Here is a 19,624-nt window from a genome sequence, read left to right on the forward strand (position 1 = left end):
CTAATGAAATTTAACAAAATATTAATATGAATAAATCCGTATATGAAAAAGATATTGCTATGCTAGGAGAGTCAGATTCAGAATAATATTAATAGCTGATTAAAAAGCTAATTCGTGACGTTTTTTCTTTTAAAAATGACACGGTAATTTACACGGTATTCTTTTAGCTAATCCACCGTAATTTTAACCCTTGAACACGGTAATTCTCGATTTACATATGGAAACACTGCACAGAGTACATTGAATATAGATTGTTTTCATTTTACAATCTTGTGCGTGATTCGTGAGAAAAAAATCATGAAAATGCATCTAATTAAATCTTTATAATGTAATCAGCAAGAAAATGGAACTAAAAAGGTGGTTCAGGGAATACTATTTAAAAATCGATTATTTCTTGTAACAGCCAGTTACGAAAATGGTGATTCCAATGATGACTGCTCAGGATGTTTCGCCATACGGCCCGAAAGTGACTAAGAAAGTGGACTTGGATGCTGTATTACCTTTTGTGATCTTGCCACTCTTGTTGGTTATTGCTACGATATCCAGATCAGTGACTATTGTTGTAATGATTTTGATTGCTATGGGTGCTACATACGCGCAGTCTCGGCCACGGAATAAAAACAGGTACATATGCAATAGCATGATTACAGTGTTTCTAAACTACTGGTTAATCAGGAGATTATATTTATTTTTCTTAAAATGACAGTTCGAAATTGATGTAGGTATCTCCCGATAAAGCAAATGTACGAAAAATAAGCTCTGAACTCCTACACACCACAGTTTTTATTTAACTTACTTGAATGCTATATTACAATATATTGGCGCAGTTTTGCTGGTAGAATGATAGCTAGCTATTGCTGAAACCTCCTACCAGACTAGCTAATTTATAAATTATAAATCATCAGCCTGTGGTCATCCGCATAAAAGATCCCAACACTCACAGAAAGGTTGTCAAATATAGCGGAAAAATTATCTTTAAATAAACTCTTTGAGGACTCTTTAATTTTCAAGGATAAAAAGCAGACTGGGCTGGGCAGCTGGGCAGCAGAAAAATAGGATTCAAGTTTTTTTCAGTTATATTTTGAATGATTTGATGTTGACTACTAAATTAATACTTTTAAATTTCCAGGTCACCATTCTTCTACTCCTGGACATTATCATCAGGTGTTTGCATGTTTCTAGTTTTTGAACTTGGAATATTAAGGTTATTAGAAATAACTCAGCTCGAAAACTTTGTGTTTTTGCTACTTGTAGGAAGCACTTGTTATTTTTTTTATAAAATGAAAGCTGTTGCAGATTTTGAACTTGCAACTGGAACTTCAAAAGGAAAAGAGTACAGGTATATAAAGAAGTAACAAATGATTAAAGTATTTTGACTGATTTTTATTTCAATAAGATAATTACTTCCATTTTGTTTTAGCCCTGTACTGACGTCAGACTCATATTATTGCCAAATTTGCCAACTAGAAGTCAATGAAAGGTTCTTTCATTCAATATGGTAAGTTGATACTATCAAACAATTAATTTATAGAACATTTTTCAAAAGACAAAACCTGTTCATTACCTATACATTTGTTATACATTTAATTGATACCCAATGTTATTTTGTAACTTGATATTATGGCAAACTAGATGATACCCGGGATCTTCGTCCATGTGGATTTAGGTTTATTAAAATCCTGTGGAAACTTTGATTTTCTGAGATAAAAAGTAGCCTATGTCACCTTGATGTAAGCTATCTCCCTACCAAATGTCAGCTATAAGATCTACCTACCTGCCAAATTTCATGATTCTAGGTACACGGGAAGTACCCTGTAGGTTTCTTGACAGACAGACAGACAGACAACAAAGTGATCCTATAAGGGTTCCGTTTTTCCGTTTTAGCAAGAAAACAGACACACAGACAGACAGACGCACTTAATAAAAATAAATAAATAAATAAAAATAAAAAAGCCGTTTATTCCCATACTCCTTAATGCATTTTAGTTCACAATGATGTTAGTTTCGTTAATTACAATATATTTCTGTATTCTTAAATTGCTAAGTTGTTAGTAGGTATTGTTAGTTAGTAGATAGGTACAGAGTTTGTCTTATATGCATATAACAAAAACAAAAAATAAAATGTAAAATAAAAACGTATGTTATGAGATATGGGCCCCTTCTCGGGTAAAGGCCTCCTCCAACTTCTTCCATTTCTCTCTCTTCTTGCCGAGATCCAGCCAGTTTTTCCCTGCTGTTTTTATGATGTCATCAGTCCACCGTTTGTTTGGCCTTCCAACAGACAGACGGACTTACGCATTTTTAATTGTTTCAAAAAACGTTTTCATTATAAAAGTTAAAAATAAGTTATTTCTTTTCAGGTGGGATTGTTGTGTTCTTAGACCAAACTATTCTTACTTTTTGGCTGGCCAAGTGTTTGCATTTGCAACACTTTTGTATGGAACTAATCTAGGCCTGACCACTGTTTGCCAGCCGTTTATACTCTATGGTACTATACTTATGCCAGAGGACTGCAATGATGTGTATTTTGATTTTAAGTAAGTATGTTTTATTTTTGTATTTTATTTATACCAAAAAAAAAAAAATAAAAAAAAAATTATTTTTTATTCCTCCAAAAAATCTTATACTTTCTCTCAAGCCTTACATACGCATTGCTTGATGGATCCTGTATGACGTACATGTACTGCAGGTGCTCGATTGCAGTATAGTGTCATGTCACCTTGGATTGCTTGACGCTAGCTCACTACAATGCATTGTTGCAACAAGAATAACATACACTCAGCCAATCACTACAATAGGCTAGTTGACACTTTTTTTAAGTAGGTCTTAAATGGTTAATATTTGTCCTATTAGATCAAAAAAATTAACACTATATTTTTTTGCGCCCTAAAAACCGTAAAACTTTAATTTAAAAATATATTTTTCTTAGACAGGTGAAAACACTGTCGGCCATGTTTGGCCGATAGATTATCTGTGCTCTGACGTCATGCATTTGTAAACAACAGCATAACCTCCGAAAGTTTAATAAACATGACTTCTATACTAGTTTACATGAAAAATATAGTAATTATCGTTATTGTATCATCCGAGAAAGTAAAAAACGCATCGATAAAGACCACAGGAAAGTTGTGGATTAGAGTGCCCAGTGAAATAAATATACGTAACACGCGAAGACTTGCTTAAAGGGATCCTATATCACTAACGACTGCAACCCAAATTTATTTTTGCAAAGATCACTTTGTTGTAAGTCTTACTTAATAACTTATTCAATTTATAAAGAGAAAACGATATTTTTTTACGTTTACTATGAGTTTTTAGAAATATATAAAAACTAGCTTATGCTCGTGACTTCGCCCGCGTGGACTTCATAAATTTCAAACCCCCATTTTACCCACTCAGGGGTGGAATTTCAAAAAATCCTTTCCTAGTGGATACCTACAAAGAACACACCCACCAAATTTCATGTATCTAGGACCAGCTGTTTAGATGTTTAGGCTGTGCGTTGATATATAAGTTAGTCAGGACTTGAAATTTTATATATATGATGACATTTGTTTGTTTACATATTTAATGACGTCACATCATGGCTGACAGCGTTTTCTGAGTTTCAAATAAAAATAAAAACTGTATTTTTTTAAATTGGATTTATATATCCATCCTGCGTTTTTAATAATTGTTATTGATATATTTCGTTGTCTTAAGCAAAATACTATAATAAATAATCATTTATTGGACGAAATTAGATATGAGTCAAGTAGCCTATTGAGATTGTTATGATTGATGCAGTTTTTCCACAATCAACCTGCAGCTTACTTGCATTGAAAAAAGTGTGTAAGGCTTAACACAAGCAGTATCAAATATTTAAAAACAATCATTTTCATTTAATTAGATACTAAAAATAATGTAAAGTACTTAAATATTAGTCATCCTAGTGTAGCCTCTAATTCACATGCATGTATTAAACCGAGCACATTTTGAGATTTTGTAATTAAAAATTACAAGTGCTTTTTAACTTCCACTGAATTTACTACTGTTTAGAACGCTCTTCTTACCGAGAAGAACCAGCAAGAAACTCAGTTGCTTACAATATGCCATCTATAAGCTGTAACAGATGAAATGATTTATGATATTATACAATGATTATTTTTTTATTTCCAGCCTCGCAATATGCTTTGTAGCTTGTGTCTATGGACTTGGGTACCTCTTAGTCACTGCACTAGTTTTGATAAGACAGCTTCTCATTTACATTCCAAAATATAGTGGTAAGTCTAATTGTTCTTATTTTTACCTTTCTTAATGCACATTATGAAACTCACCGCAACCAACGTATTTTTCAGTACTGAAAATGTGTGTATTGAACTCACGGAGATCCGCGGGGTGATTACGTAAAACGTTGCAGTAGCGACAGCAACGCGACATCAGTAGCAATGCGATAGGTCATTTGCTGTCTCTCTTCTTCTTCTTATTTTGCTTTGTGGCTGTCTCTCTCTAGCCAGACGTTTGACAGCAATGATTGCGAGATTTACGCCTGTCGCAAGCCTGTCGCGAGATACGTAATCACCCCGCGGAATCCGCTTATCTTAGTTGAACTCATCTGCATTTTTGGCGAATTCAGATTTCGATTTCAAATTCAATATTTAAAGATGGGTACGCCGCATGTAGCTCGGGTTGTCTGTGATGTGTATTACTTATTAGCCATTATTCTCTAACATCAAGTATCCAATGGTTACTTAGAGTCTAGAAAGCTGATAGTGAATTTTTAGAAACCTGCAACACTTAACTTTTGTAACACTTTTTTTTATAACCTTCTGTGGTTTTGATATTAGATTTATTTTATACTAGCTTATGCTTGCGACTTTGTCCGCGTGGACTAAACCAAACCCCCTTAGAGGTTGAATTTTCAAAAATCCTTTCTTAGCGGATGCCTTTCGTCATAATATCTGCATGCCAAATTTCAGGCCGATCTGTCCAGTAGTTTGAACTGTGCGTTGATAGATCAGTCAGTTAGTCAGTCACCTTTTCCTTTTATATATTTAAGATGGTTTTAAATAAAATTCTGCAGGATTCATGTTGATTAGGTCTAGTCTATCAATACGTATGTATAACAGAAATGTGGAATCTTATTGGAATTTTAAAAAAAAAGTTATATGTGTATTCCTACGTATACACAGGGATACATGACCTAAGTCTAAAGCCGCTATTTCTTACTATCAGCTTTCACTTGACAGACTATTCGATTTTCGTCCACCCCCAACGAAACGTTGCGCTTTCGATTTTTTACACAGTGCGCGGGTATTTTACGAAATCGCATTGCATCGTAATTACTATTTTAAATCCCATGCGTTTTTTTTTTTGTAGTGCGCGAATGCTAATATATTCTGATTGTTTAGAGATTAACGATTTTTTTCGCAATGATTTATTTTCGTAGCCTTAGTCCTGCCACATACTCGAAATTACAAAGTCAAAGTATAACATCCGATTTGCATGAAAATGTGTACAGTACCCGGCAGAAAATATTGTACATCGACCTTTAAACAGGGATAGCGGTTTCGTAGAGCGTTGTCTCTGTCGTTGAGACCGACAAAACGTCACATAGTTATGTGTGACAGAGACAACACTCTACAAAGCCGAAAAGTCATTCTAAAGATCGATGTACAATATTTCTTGCATCAATGGACATAATATTACTATTATGTCTATTTGAACATGTGCAATGTGCATGTGACATGATAGACTTGAAGCTTAAACAAGTAGGTACCTAGGCAAAATCTAATACCAATTCAAGTATGCTTGTCCTGCAAATTAGATGTGTGATATGTGTTGCATGCATAAGACGAAAATATTTAAAACCTTTCTGCCATTAGTGATGGAAAAGGTAAAGTAATAATTTGAATATTGTTTTGTATTTCCAGAGCCACAGTGGAGGAAAATAGTAAATGTATTAACAGTATAAATAACTCATTATATACTGATCCTGATGAAGATATAATTGTTACGGTATTTTTTCCAATGATTTAGAAATTAAGTCTTAAAATTAAGTCCATATATTTATTCTTAGTTATATAAGAATATTATTTAGTAGGTAGGTATTTCAAAAGTAAAGGTATGTATAGTGCGTGAAAACTAACTTCTCACGCACCATTTTAACTTTGTGTAAAATTTCATCTCAAAAGTACGATTTTAGTCCTTACTTTAAAGGAGAACCGTACTTTTGACATGACGGTTGTCCCATAGAGTTAAAATGGCGCGTGAAAAGCCATTTTGCATGGACTATATCTAATTTATATGTGCATAATATACAAAGTACTAGGGAAATGATTAATGAAATAAAATTGAACTGAATTTCTTTTTAAATAATATTATTTATAATGTAATAATATAGGTAGGTACTAAATGGCGTTCTTTTTCTAGCGCACATGAATTTTAATAGTACCTATTGGTTTCATTAAAGTGTATAAGTACATTCGAATGGTAAGATAAAAACGCTTCTTTTTTCCTTTAATAAAACATGAAATTCTGAGTGTATCTTTTATTTAAATATGAACTAGATACAGTAATTTAAAAAACAATGATATCTAGTAATGTAGGTTAGCATTTTTTTTACCTAATTAAATTAACATAGAACAAGGAATTAAATTATTGCATTGGCATATAATTAATATTGTCATATTTTGTTATTATATTTTTTTTTTAAAAACTAAAAGTTGACCTTTAGGACTCAAAAGTAATAAAAATTTTAATCCTCGGGTGGTTTATAATCTGGAACAACCAATAATACTTTCTGCCTCCATTTTAGCTTTCTCGCATCCTGCTCTCGTTTTAAGGCGTTGAGAGCCGGTAGTGACCTCCAACAGGTGAATGTTTTGAATAAAATATTGCTGAAAATAAACGTAACTTTAACATTCCATTCGGTTTGTAGTGCAAGCGTGGTACAAGGAGGTGCATGATAAGTTGTTAAAAAGAGTCGAGTTGGCAGACGAAGCTATATAGGTAGATATAGTTTTTAATTTATCGTGCAAAATATTGAAAACATACCACTGTAGTACCGGTACGGAACCCTTTTTTTTATTTTATTATACGGAAATTTTGATAAGCAAAAAAAATTATATACGTGCAAATATATTCAATAATTTATTGAGACTTGAGAAAAGTACCTCTTATAATATACGGTTGCCTTTGTCACTTTAATTTCAAATTCTTTCTTTATAATTTCTATACCTTCACGGAATTTTCTAAACACCAGTTGTGTAACATATAAATCGTAATAATCTTCCGCAACTTGTTTTTTTAATACAAATTTGTAATGATTCTGTAAAAAATACAACAACTTAGTACTGTTGAAAATTGTTATAATAATAGCTGTTGCGACTGACTGTCTACTTTTTGAAATTAATTTTATACACATTATTAAGTAGGTATACATCACGCGATAAAGTTCCGGGTTAAAAGGTAGCCTAAGTCACTATATCCATGCAAAAAATCACGTCGATCCGATGCAGTGTGATTGAAGGGCGAACCGACAAACAAACACTTTCGCATTTGGAATATGGGTACGTTAGTACTATTATATTATTCTGTGATATGGGTAGTGAATGTTATTTTTGTATACTTATAAAATTGTACCTTTTTCAAACTGTCATAAGTAACTCTCAAAATTTTTTTTCTGTAAAAATCTTCGGCTTTATAATTTCGCTCAAACCACATATCTTCCGTGTACCACATCCAGTTTAAAAATATATTCTTTAAAGTCTGGAATCTATAGTGTGCCTTGGCCTTTTCCATATTGTCCTGCTTTATTTGTAACAGCCTTCGTAAAGGCCTGATACCATATTTTGCCATGAGATTTTTCTCATAGTGTAAATCGGCCATTACTATTAAGGCCCTCAATCTTTCGGCGTGTTGCTTCTTTCTGATGTTTTCAACTTTTTCTCGTTTCCTTTTTTCTCTTAACTCTTTTATTCTTTTCATCTTCTCTTCTTTGTCCATTTCTGATTTAGCCAGCTCGGCCTTAAAATATTTATTACTCAATTAAACGTAAGTTATAACTTAAAGCAAAATACATTTATCACTTCAATATACAACGAAGTGGGTAGGGAAATTATGGTCAATCAAATATACTTGTTGCTTTAGTCGTATGCGTTCTTCTTCCATCTGTTTTCTTCTTTCACGTATGATTGCATGTTTTTCTTCTCTTTCTCGAGCTCTTGCTTCCATTCTTTGAAGAAATTGTGGTACTTTTAAGCAGTGGAGAACGAGTGATGGCTCTGAAATAAAATAAGTTACCCGAGTAATCTAAAATCTAAATAGGTACCTAACAAGTCGTCTACATTATTCAAAATAATATATACAGTAATATTAATAAAAATAGCTTACTAAGTGCCTACCTTCCAACTCTTTTAGTTTGAGCTCGTTGGTTATACACTTAATTTTCGGCTTCAAATGTTTATCAATGTCATAGTAGGCTTTACGTATATCTTCTCTCATAGTCTCAAGCGATTGGCGCGAAGTTTCAACGATCTTGTTATATTTTAATTGTTCTATGATTTTATTTTGCTCCTCTAGCTTGGCTTTTTGCAACGCAATAATGTGTTTTTGTATTTTGTACCTTAAAGTAAACATAAAACAAGAAATTATCATAAAACAAATACAGTTTATACTATACTAGCTTATGCTCGCGTCTTCGTCCGCGTGGACTACACAAATTCAAACCCCTATTTCACCTCCTTAGGGGTTGAATTTTCAAAAATACTTTCTTAGTGGATGCCTACGTCCTAATAGCTATCTGCATGCCAAATTTCAGCCTGATCAGTCCAGTAGTTTGAGCTGTGCGTTGATAGATCAGTCAGTCAGTCAGTCACCTTTCCTATATATTATATTTAAATATGTAGGTAGATTACCTATGCCGATATGTATTATAATCTCGAGCAAGATTACTTGATTTCATTCGTTCGGATTCACCGCTATAACTTGCACTACTCTTTTTTTTAGCAAGTTTATCAAAGAAATTATTTAGAGTTTCCTGTCTTTGTTGCAATATTCGATTTTCTTTTTTAGTATTAACAAATAATTTCCATATGTTGATATATTTCTTAATGACATATTTTTGCCGAAGAGTCCAGCCCTTGATTATAGGCTGTATGTTCAATAATGTATCCAATTCACCAGTTTCAGTTTTGAATTCATTTTTATGTTTTGAGGAATCGCATACATCAATACTGAAATCACCGGATTGGGAAACTGCCGGTGATATTTCTCTATGTGTCGATTTATCCGATTCAACAATATTCTGGTCTATAGTTGAATGTATAGTCATCATTATTAAAAGGGACTGTAGATCGTCTTTATACTCGTTGCATGTAGACAGTGCATCAGTGCATATTACTTCCTCCTGTTTCAATGTTATTTTAGCGTCATTAGTACCGATTCCACTAATAGTCTTAGTTTCAGAAGACTCATAAATGAGTCTGTCATTGATATTTTTATCGCATTTATTAGCAACAGATTTGTTGCGCTTTCTATGGTTATAATTACCCATTTGTAAATTACACTTTTTCTTCATTGTTAATTTAAACTCACAATCATTTTCTATTATTAAATTAGCTTGATCGTCAGCTGCGTCACCCGTGCAAAACGCAATTCCGTCTTGTATCAAATCACAGTCATCAGTATTTACCAAGCCTTTATCACGATTTGTGCTTTTACATACTCGTAAATATTTATTTTGGGTGATACGTTGAACATCTTTCAACATGCAATGATTTTGCAAATTTTTATTCTGGAAATAAGCTCGTAACTTTACAAGTTCTTTTTTTGTCTTATAACAGCTTTTTGTCTTCTTGATATTTTTTCTGAAATAACGCAAAAAAATAATTTAAATTATAATGAGGTAGGCACAGGTAAGCGGTAATAAATTTGCAGTCTGGGACGGACAGAAGTGAAACCTTAAAACTATGAAATTAGAGTGATTTTTATTTTAGCCTAGATGATGCCTGCGACTTCGTCCGCGTGGATTAAGGTTTTTAAATATCCCGTGGGAACTCTTTGATTTTCCGGGATAAAAGTATGTCCTTGATGGACGGATGGGCGGTGGCAGCCTAGCAGACACAGCCAGACACTTTCGCATTTATAATATTATGTATGGATTTTTAAATTAAATGTACTTATCAGATATTAAAATTTCATATTTTGTTTGTAAATTAGAACCATTAACATCAGTTAAGTTTTCACATCATACATAGAACTAGTACCTACTTTTTAAAACTTTAAAAACTAGAAACCACGAATAAAAGCGCGTAGGTATGGAACGAAATGTGCACCTTCACTAATTAATTAATTCCTAATTATGCGTGATCTGGATATATTTAAAAAGTTAAAACAAGTTTTATCTAAACAAGGCCAGGTTGTAGGTAGGTACTGCAGAGATAAGTACTTATTCTTAAGGAAGATCTTAGAACAATAAAAGTTACCGACTTTTGGCAACTGGTAGTACGTCCTGTAACGCCATGGTTGTGTGTATCTTTCACCTGGCGACAGAAATAAAAGAGATATTAATTTACTGGCAGACCCGCCCCGACTTCGCACGGTTGGACTTACGCATTCCATAGACTAGGTATTAATGTGTTTTATTACATTACCTACATATTATAAACTTATTTGAAATGTTCCAAATGATATAACCTTTATTTTATTGCACTGAGAAGTTTAGGTAAGTACCAAAGTTGAAGACATCGGAGCTATGGAGTAACATCGATTAAAATTTTCATTTCCTATCCTGAACCAAACGAACCCTAGTTTTCGAGTTAAAACTATAAATATGGAGTTACGTTTAAATCCATTCAGTAGTTTTAACGTGTGCGTACAGACAGACGGACAGAAAAATAAAAAAGACTACATACTATATTGATAAAATTTACTATCGTCATCAGTGGCCCTACCGCGGTTGTTTGACAGCTACAATGTCACGATCGCAATCATTTCCGATTGGTTAATGCTCGCTCACTATTGGCCACAATGCATTGTTGCAACAAGAATCGCACAAATTCAGCCAATCAGAACAATTGAGATTGTAATAATGATTGATGCAGGTTTTAGACAATCGCCCTACCGATTATAACTTTCAAAATATAATATTTAATATTATTCAGCAACAACCAGCAGTTTATCATAGGTATATTTTTTAAATTTATTATTACTCTGCAATCTTACTTTGATAAGAGGAGACCCGTGCTTTGTAGTGAGCTGACGATGGGTTGACCATGATGATGATGATGTTAAGTAGGTACTTATATATAAGTATACTTGACAGCCATAAAACATCAGTCAAGTGCAAATCGGACTCGTACACGAAATAACACCAAATATTCATGGCGGTTATAGCGGCAATAGAAAATACACATACTGTGAAAATTTCAACTCAAGCTATTACGGTAAACGGACGGTTGGACAGCTGAGGCTTAGGACCTATAATAATAGGTTCCCGCTGGCATCCATCGGGTACGGAACCCTGAAAAGGAAACATGTTATAATAATGGTCTCTTACCAAGTCTCTTCTTAGCTGCATACGTAAATAAATATCTTGAGAATTATAATCTGGCGAATGCTTCGTTAACTCCTTTTCATCAAACAGCTCCTTATTGAGAATTTCTTCCATTATAATTTACAATATTTTTTATTCCTTTAACATTTTCATTTGTTAAATCATGAGGTCATTCACACAATAGTTTTAGTAGACATTTTACCTAGATATTCGCTTTGCTAATAAACAAATGAGTTGCATGGATACCACTCACAAACAACAGTGGTAATCAATATTAAGTTTATGTGCCTACCTATTTATGCAGTTTTGTAACATTGATCCTAAGCAATTAGCCTGCATAAACATTAGCTGATGAAATTTGGCCAGGCCTGCAGAGTAATTTTCAACTTCGTGGCCAGACCAGTAGGTAGTTACACCACAAGACTCAGGTTCGAAGCAAGAACTAAGAAGCATTTAAAAGTTAGTTCGTTAGATATAAATAGGTCGAAGTGGCAATCGGGGTATGAGGATGACCCGCACACCCGCGCTCATCCGCATCGGGTTAGCGCGGGGCCTATGCGGGTTTGCGGGGCGTTCCCTCGCCGATTGCCATCGGTACTGTAGCATACGGTCTACTAAAGTAGGTACCTACCCGCTAACGGCACCTCACTGGCTTGGCAATTTTATATTCGTATCTTCTATGAAAAATGAAATAACTAGGTAGGTACCTAATTTATATATTTTTGAAAGCGTTATTTTAAGAGCATAGGTAGGTACCTATTCTGTTAAAATTACAAAAACAAAATCGCTGCGCTGGTTGCATCAAGCTGCTTGTTGCGATCGTCAAGCAACATATAAAATCGCATCTATTATGCTTGACTCAAGCATCAAGCAAACTTTGTTCGGTCAAAATGCTTGGCTTATGAAGTAATTTGTTTCTAGAAGTTGCTTATGAAGTAGGTAATGTGAATCTAACTATAAGTCCCGCAAATTGATATTGCGCTGGAACGATGTCTCATTAACATCGAAATGACGTCCTTTTAATGTCAGCCGAAATAAAAATATAGCACAGAGTGCATTGAATATATTCAACTCAAAGGTTTTGGCAACACAGATCACAACTACAAACCCAAGAGGTTTAGAACCCAGAGCCGTAAAACCAGTTATAAAACTATGAAACAAAGAGTATAACACCTACCTATAACATTATTAACAAATGTCATTATGACATTCCATTCGAAAAAGTCTATTTATTTTATTAATTTGAAATTCAGTGATTACGATAGAAATACTAATGAGATATCTATATTTTTAAGTGAAAATAATTTATATAAATGTATCTCCCTCTCCACAATGGATCTGAAAGGAAATATTTCGTCAAAATTCCCATCAAAAAGTTGGGATTATTTACAGTTTCACTGCCGCTGTTTTCATTCATAACTTGTGTTCTAATAACCTTATATAAAGATTTTGAGAAAGCAAATAATACGCATTGTAAAGTTCCAAACGTCTTCCCTTCAATATCAGCTTCCATAGGCAACTACGAACCACAGCGCAGTGTATGGAGAATAGCAATTTACACTCATGCTCCATTAAGATTTTTCATTATTTATTTAAGATGGAAGTATTATATAAACGTTATAAGCCAAAATTGTGCCTTTGTAGTAAAATTAGCAGTATTTTTAAATATTCTAGAAAATTTGTCACTAATAGGACTGACTTACTGGGCCTCATCAAAAAATTATCGTAAGTTAAAAGATACTTAGTGATAAGAGTTTCGAAATTACTTTAATCTTTGTACTTATAGGTACTTACCTATCTACTATTAAAGGACTTATATTCAAAGTTTTATGATTTCTCATCTGCACATTACAATATCAGAAATCCAATGTGTCTAATAGAAATACAAAAGTTTTATATTCAAATAAACTTTTTACCACTAAATACAAAACTTGTTAGGTACCTACCACTTTTGGTCACTGTCTTTTATCACTGACATGAAAGCAAGGGATTTTAAAAGCATGTTTAATATAATGTTGATTGAAATGAATATTATAAACTAGCTTATGCCCGCGACTTCGTCCACATGGACTACACAAATTTCAAACCCCAATTCTTTCACCCCCTTAGGGGTTGAATTTTCAAAAATCCTTTCTTAGCGGATGCCTACGTCATAATAGTTATCTGCATGCCAAATTTCAGCCCGATCCATCCAGTAGTTTAAGCTGTGCGTTGATAGATCAGTCAGTCAGTCAGTCACCCTTTCCTTCTATACATTTAGATATTGTACACAAGTATAAATAGATAGCTTAAAATTATACAAGACAATTACTGTTTTCAGCTTTCCATGAAGCATGCTTTAAAACATTCATTGGAAGTTCTATATTCTACATGTTTTTTACCTGCATGATGCTCACAAAATACAGACGGAGAACCACACTAACACAATTAGAAATATATTCAATCAAGTTAAAATGGAGAGCTTTTTTTGTAAATGTGGGTTCATTTGCATTTGCTGCTTATTTTTTCTTGAGACACAATCGTTTGTGTGAACCTTATGGTAAGTCAATCCCCAAAAACCTACTTTTGGAAATAATAATCTTATTTGTTATATTTAAATATTTGAATTAAGTATTCTTTTTTTCCAGTTTATTCGATGTTTGGATTTTCAGAATATATTGTGGTCGTTAGCAATATAATATTCCATATGACAACAGTGTATGACCTCAGAAAGCAGTACATTTATTTAACTAGAAAAGGGTTTTTAATTGAATGACTAAGGATTGTAAATAATATCTTTTTGATACAAAATGAGCTAAAGAAACATGACATAAATCAAAGACGTTTAAATATAACATGATCTTTAATTTCATAAAACTATTCTGCTTATCAGACTGGGATATAAATTATATTATTGTCCGGTCAATATTGGTGTTCCCAACATTCATACCAATTTCAGAGTAAAAATTAACCACCGATATTGACTGGACTATAATATTATAATTCCTATCCCATAGTGTGGAATAAGCTTAATGTTTGTAACAAAATAATATGTAAAATATTTTCATTTTCATCAACCATACATAACAACAATTAGAATAAAGCTCAATAACAAAGGCTGCTTGATGCTTGTATTTTAGCTAAGTATAAAAGTTCATATTTATGTATGTATTTATTTTTTATTCAGTAAGAATAGTTATAAAATACTTATGCTATACATTTATTTAATTATGTATATGTAATTTTATAAATCCCAATTTGTGTCTTATGCTTTTATACTATGTATATTTATTTTAATATAAACATGTCTATTGTCTATGTTTAATGCATGTACATTATATACTTTATGAACATATTACAGTTGCTCAGAAACAGCTCCAACTACTTGGTTGATATTTTATACTAAGACTACTCGCGACTTCGTTCGCGCGGACTATACAAATTTCAAACCCCTATTTCACCCCCTTAGGGGTTGAATTTTCAAAAATCCTTTCTTAGCGGATGCCTACGTCATAATAGCTATCTGCAATCTGCATGCCAAATTTCAGCCCGATCCGTCCAGTAGTTTGAGCTGTGCCTAGATAGATCAGCCAGTCAGTCACCTTTTTCTTTTATATATTGTTTAGATAATGTTTTACCCTCCAAGGTTATCTATAGGTACTTTAGTTTTCCTTACTTTACTAAAATGTAAACAAGTAGATTCTCGCTATAATTGAGAGGCGCACTATTCGCGGCCCACATGACCTTCTTACTGTGAACTAACAATGCTCATGATACAAGTGAGAAACCTAACTTCAGACAGTCTAAAGCGCTAGGCAAATCACATTGCTCATGCATTTCTGGGATTTGCTTTTGTAAAGAAAACTAAGGAAAAAGAACTAGATAGGTGTTATCCTTGAGTTCATTACGGTTAAAGAACTTTATTAAATCAGGGATAACACCAGTCGAAAGATGCAGATCATCAGATGCTCAGTCGCACTCAGGTACTTTAAGTAGTATAATAATACTATACTATGCACTATGTATATCAAACAACTAACCAACAGTGCTCATAATGTATTAATATGCTTTAGGTGACATTCAAATGCAAATTATGCTTATCAGTTATCACAAAACATATATAAATTATATCTTTACATATCTATACAGTATACACTATTATAAAAACTTTTATTTATCACAGTGCTTGAACTAAAGTTCAATTTATAATAAAGATTATTATTGTTATTGAAAATAATAAATTATACTGTGTAGTATGAACAATTATTTTATATAAATCTAAATAAAAAAATACCTGATATATTTGGGTAAAAGTAGGTATACTTAAGCAACATTTTTTAGGTTAGAAAAATTGAAAAAAAATCGAGAATATTATTTGTTTGATATCCCCACAACTCTCATAATTATAAATAATAAATAAAGTTTTAGTACAACTAGGGCCGATTTTTCAATTGCCAAATAATGGCAAAATACCTGAGGAATTGTGACAGTTTTTGTTGACAATAGAAATATCAGCCCATAAAAGATTATCATAAAATAGATGAGCTGTAAACTGTTAACTTATCACACAATAAAAACTCTATTAGAGTTTGAACTCGTCTTTTATCTTATCTGCTATCATTTTAGCAATAGCTAATGATGATGTTGCACCTGGGGAGGGTGCATTCCTGCAGTGTAATACTCTGCTACCTATGGCGCCTGACCCTGGCTTCGAGTCAAACACAAAGTCTTCTATCAGTGTACCTAAACAAAAACATATTATATTATGTATTATTATGGCTTTGTATGTAGTATATATTATTATTTCTAATAACATACAGGTATTTATTTATATACTATAACAATAATATTATGGTGCAAAATAGCAATGAAGAAAGACCTTCCGCTAAATCAATATTATCCTTACAGAACAATATTCCTAAATGAATAATTTGTAATCTAGGAAATTCTAGCTATAATATCCTTGATAAATATTTTTTCTATGTGAATCTATATACAGTGTATTTAACTGGGACAGTATGGGGAGACCCAAAACTATAAGAGGTACAGGAAAACCGTCTTAGGAACCATCAGGTCTTTTTTTGTGAAAACAATTTTGGCATAGTCAATTTTTTGGTCAAGCATGAGTTGTCCATAAAAATCAATGAAATTGACTAAATTTTTTTTAATGCCGATCGACTCTGTATCATGTAAGGATCATTTCATTATATCGAAAGAGAAAAATCGGGACAGCAGAAGTTGGTCAAATTTAACTAAATGTTTTTTCATACAATAGGAGGAAGCAATGCACTAAAATATCATAGTTGAACTACTACTCATGCACAAATCATTCAGTGTTTCATAATTAAATTTCTTGTAGACAAGTACTACATAACCTAGTGGTTATTAGACTTCGGCTTCGGGGTCCGGGTTTTGATCCTGGGCATGCCCTTCTAACATTTCACATTTCAATACATCTTGGGAAAACCGGCTGGCCTGAGAGATTTTTAAATGTTTGTGAAATTTGCCAATATGCACTTGACCTGCGTGGTGGACTACAGCCTAACCTTACCCCTTTCTTATTTTAGAAGATCTGTGCTCTTTAGTGGTCGGGTATGGCTTGAGATAAAAACAATATTTAATGTGGCTCTGCTTTTCCAGGCAGGACAACGTTTGCCAGATCCGCTAGTTCTCAATAAATAATAACTTACCATCTTTGCCCATTGCTTGTGCCCTCACTCCTGCAGGCCCCTTTTCTACATCTCTTGTTGTAATTTCCTGAATATATTTCTGGATTTGCATTACTTGTAATGGCACCAAAACTGATCTTGTCATTTCTTTTAACCCAAAACCAGCATATTTAACTGCCATTTTCCGGAATCCAGAAAATGACAAAATATCTTTGAACTCCTTCATGTTAACATCACCCCATCTGTAAATTTAGTTCTAATTATTATATAGCAATGCAAGTTGTCTTCTACTTATCCATAATCAACAAAATATTCACCTGTAACCTTCTTTGCAAAATGCTAATATTGCATTAGGGCCTAAAATAACGCGTCCGTCTATCCTGGGTGTCACATGCACTCCTAGAAATGGGAATCTCGGGTCTGGAACTGGATATATATTAGCTTTGGTGAGATGACTTTTTTCTGGAACTAAAAATAAGTATTCACCTCTAAATGGTATAATTTTAGGCTCCTCTGGACAACCAGTTAAGACAGCAACTGTATCGGAATGCAATCCACAACATGTTAGTACATATTTAGCATGTATGGTATTAGTCTTGCAGTCTGTTATGGTTACAGGATATTCAGAACTTAGAGCTTCTACAAATTTATTGACTTCAAAGTTTAGATATGTCTCCCCACCACATTTTTCAAAGTCACTAACATAAGAATTTGTCACTTGGCCCCAATCAACAATGCCTGTGTGGGGAGACCACAATGCTTGCAAACCATTACAATGGGGTTCTAGCTCCTTTATCTCTTTTGAATCTAACATTTTGATATCTTTGACGCCATTTTTGAGTCCACGTTCATACAAGTCTAGAAGTCGAGAAACTTCTGATCGATCTGTAGCAACAATCAATTTACCACACTTGGAATACTTTATATGTTTCTCATCAAAGTATTTGTATGATAAACTTAAGCCTTCAACACATAGCTTTGCTTTCAATGAGCCAGGTTTATAGTAAATCCCTGCATGAATTACACCACTATTATTGCCACTTTGATGAAATGCAAAACGATTTTCTTTTTCCAAAAGGGCAATTTTAAGGTTAGGATGCCTTAGAATCAATTCTCTTGCCGAAGCTGAGCCGACGATACCACCACCAATAACAACAATATCGTAACAGGGTTGTTTTCCTTGAGTATACCTGAGGCAAATTAAACGGGTAAATATAAGTAATAAGTTCTAAAATAAAAATGAAATAAGATTTATTAGATTTTCGTTAGGTACCTGCGAAAATTATATACTGGTAGAACTCTATGATACCGACCAGTAAGTACCGGAATAAACCATTGGAGCTTTGTAGCTCCGGCGAAACTAGGCAATTTAGAAGTGATCATGTTTTTTTTTGTGACTCAAATTTATTTAAACTGCAGTTTACATTAACAACCTATTTATAACCACTTTTTGAGCTTTATAGTTCTGAGTTCACATTCACACTCCTCCAAACAATTTTTATTTCAAAACAAGACTTGAAAGTAAAGTTTTCGGTTTTCAATAACTCAAACCGTGAACTCAAAGATGTTCTTCACAGGTCACAGGTGACAGGAGTACTTTTAACATTTCTTAAACTGGTTTTACAGCTCTGGGTTCTAGCCCTTTTGAGCCTAACCTCTCTGGAGATAATCTATGCTCTCTGGTAATATAGTAGCGTAGATTGAGTAAAAAAGCTAGATTAAAGTACTGTGTAACCGCGTATGAGATAGCGATAGCACGACGTAACGATGAATAACACGACAATTATTACCATTGTTTAGTAGTCAATTATTTGAATTTATGTGATAGAGTCAAAGAACTTAATCAACTCATAATGACCGTGAAATGAGCTTTATGCTGTGGTTAATATCCTGTGTTTTAATATCTTAAAATGTATTCTGTCTGTGACCTCTATGTTTGGCGCCAGCTCCGCACAGAACACATTTACTCCAGGAGCAGCTCCGGCGCCGTTTGATAAATTTCTCAGGATAATTTATTGATTTGAGATTTATACAATTAACAATACAGTAAAGTTTGTAATTTGATGTAATTAGAATAGTATAAGATTGTACATAATTGGGTTTCTATTACATGTTTGCCGAATTTACAGAAAATCAAAAAATATACTGAATGTATTGTATACCTACCTACACTCGAATTCACGCAAACTGTGTATAAAAGAGAACGTAAAACTAGAACAGTACAAGTCACTACCTAACAAAATGTATTGCTTAAGTTGGAACTCGCACAAAAACAATATTTGTAATGGATTTGCCCAATTACAACAGGTATGTAACGCTTCTTCTAGGTACCTAACCTTTACCTAGGCACTCGGTAGGTAGATCTATAGCTTGGTAGCCGTACTGTTTTTTTAATTTATTTTTGCGTTTTAGCGGGTAGTACTTACCTACATGAAGAAAG

At 33.3% G+C, this 19,624-nt stretch overlaps 5 protein-coding genes across 7 annotated transcripts in view; 3 read left to right on the plus strand and 2 right to left on the minus strand.

The window, feature by feature from the left end:
• The first annotated feature begins 234 nt into the window (after positions 1–234).
• On the plus strand, positions 235–6,520 carry GABPI (zinc finger DHHC-type palmitoyltransferase GABPI). Of its 2 annotated transcripts, XM_069500460.1 has the most exons (7): positions 235–624; positions 1,130–1,164; positions 1,297–1,339; positions 1,421–1,498; positions 2,361–2,537; positions 4,159–4,262; positions 5,913–6,520. In XM_069500460.1, the coding sequence occupies exons 1-7, from the start codon at positions 416–418 to the stop codon at positions 5,951–5,953; spliced, it is 687 nt and encodes a 228-aa protein (XP_069356561.1). In that variant the 5' UTR covers positions 235–415; the 3' UTR covers positions 5,954–6,520. The 2 variants fall into 2 exon arrangements, with proteins under 2 accessions (XP_069356561.1, XP_034827279.1); XM_034971388.2 differs by having other exon boundaries at positions 1,130–1,339.
• Positions 6,521–11,756, minus strand: LOC117984741 (coiled-coil domain-containing protein 191). 2 transcript variants are annotated; one of them, XM_069500431.1, is made up of 8 exons: positions 11,540–11,756; positions 10,471–10,523; positions 8,898–9,848; positions 8,385–8,605; positions 8,119–8,264; positions 7,624–8,007; positions 7,155–7,309; positions 6,521–6,878 (listed from the first exon to the last, which is right to left on the minus strand). In XM_069500431.1, the coding sequence occupies exons 1-8, from the start codon at positions 11,648–11,650 to the stop codon at positions 6,737–6,739; spliced, it is 2,163 nt and encodes a 720-aa protein (XP_069356532.1). In that variant the 5' UTR covers positions 11,651–11,756; the 3' UTR covers positions 6,521–6,736. The 2 variants fall into 2 exon arrangements, with proteins under 2 accessions (XP_069356532.1, XP_034827272.2); XM_034971381.2 differs by lacking the exon at positions 10,471–10,523 and having other exon boundaries at positions 11,540–11,610.
• Positions 11,757–12,738: 982 nt separating this feature from the next.
• Positions 12,739–14,370, plus strand: LOC117984748 (post-GPI attachment to proteins factor 2-like). Its single transcript, XM_034971389.2, has 3 exons — positions 12,739–13,261; positions 13,857–14,075; positions 14,164–14,370. The coding sequence occupies exons 1-3, from the start codon at positions 12,850–12,852 to the stop codon at positions 14,289–14,291; spliced, it is 759 nt and encodes a 252-aa protein (XP_034827280.1). The 5' UTR covers positions 12,739–12,849; the 3' UTR covers positions 14,292–14,370.
• L2HGDH (L-2-hydroxyglutarate dehydrogenase) lies at positions 14,120–18,786 on the minus strand. The gene is made up of 4 exons (XM_034971384.2): positions 18,458–18,786; positions 17,502–18,374; positions 17,206–17,426; positions 14,120–16,258 (listed from the first exon to the last, which is right to left on the minus strand). Exons 1-4 carry the CDS (start codon positions 18,565–18,567, stop codon positions 16,098–16,100), a joined length of 1,365 nt encoding a protein of 454 aa, XP_034827275.1. The 5' UTR covers positions 18,568–18,786; the 3' UTR covers positions 14,120–16,097.
• Positions 18,787–19,106: 320 nt separating this feature from the next.
• The window catches only part of LOC117984742 (uncharacterized), a 47,597-nt gene continuing 47,079 nt past the window's right edge, over positions 19,107–19,624 (plus strand). Inside the window, exons 1-2 of the mRNA XM_034971382.2 lie at positions 19,107–19,235; positions 19,314–19,491. Coding sequence (XP_034827273.2) covers positions 19,426–19,491 — 66 coding nt within the window. The 5' untranslated portion in view covers positions 19,107–19,235; positions 19,314–19,425. The remainder of the gene's footprint in view (positions 19,236–19,313; positions 19,492–19,624) is intronic.

Source organism: Maniola hyperantus, chromosome 8, assembly GCF_902806685.2.
Source record: "Maniola hyperantus chromosome 8, iAphHyp1.2, whole genome shotgun sequence".
Classification (NCBI taxonomy): domain Eukaryota; kingdom Metazoa; phylum Arthropoda; class Insecta; order Lepidoptera; family Nymphalidae; genus Maniola; species Maniola hyperantus.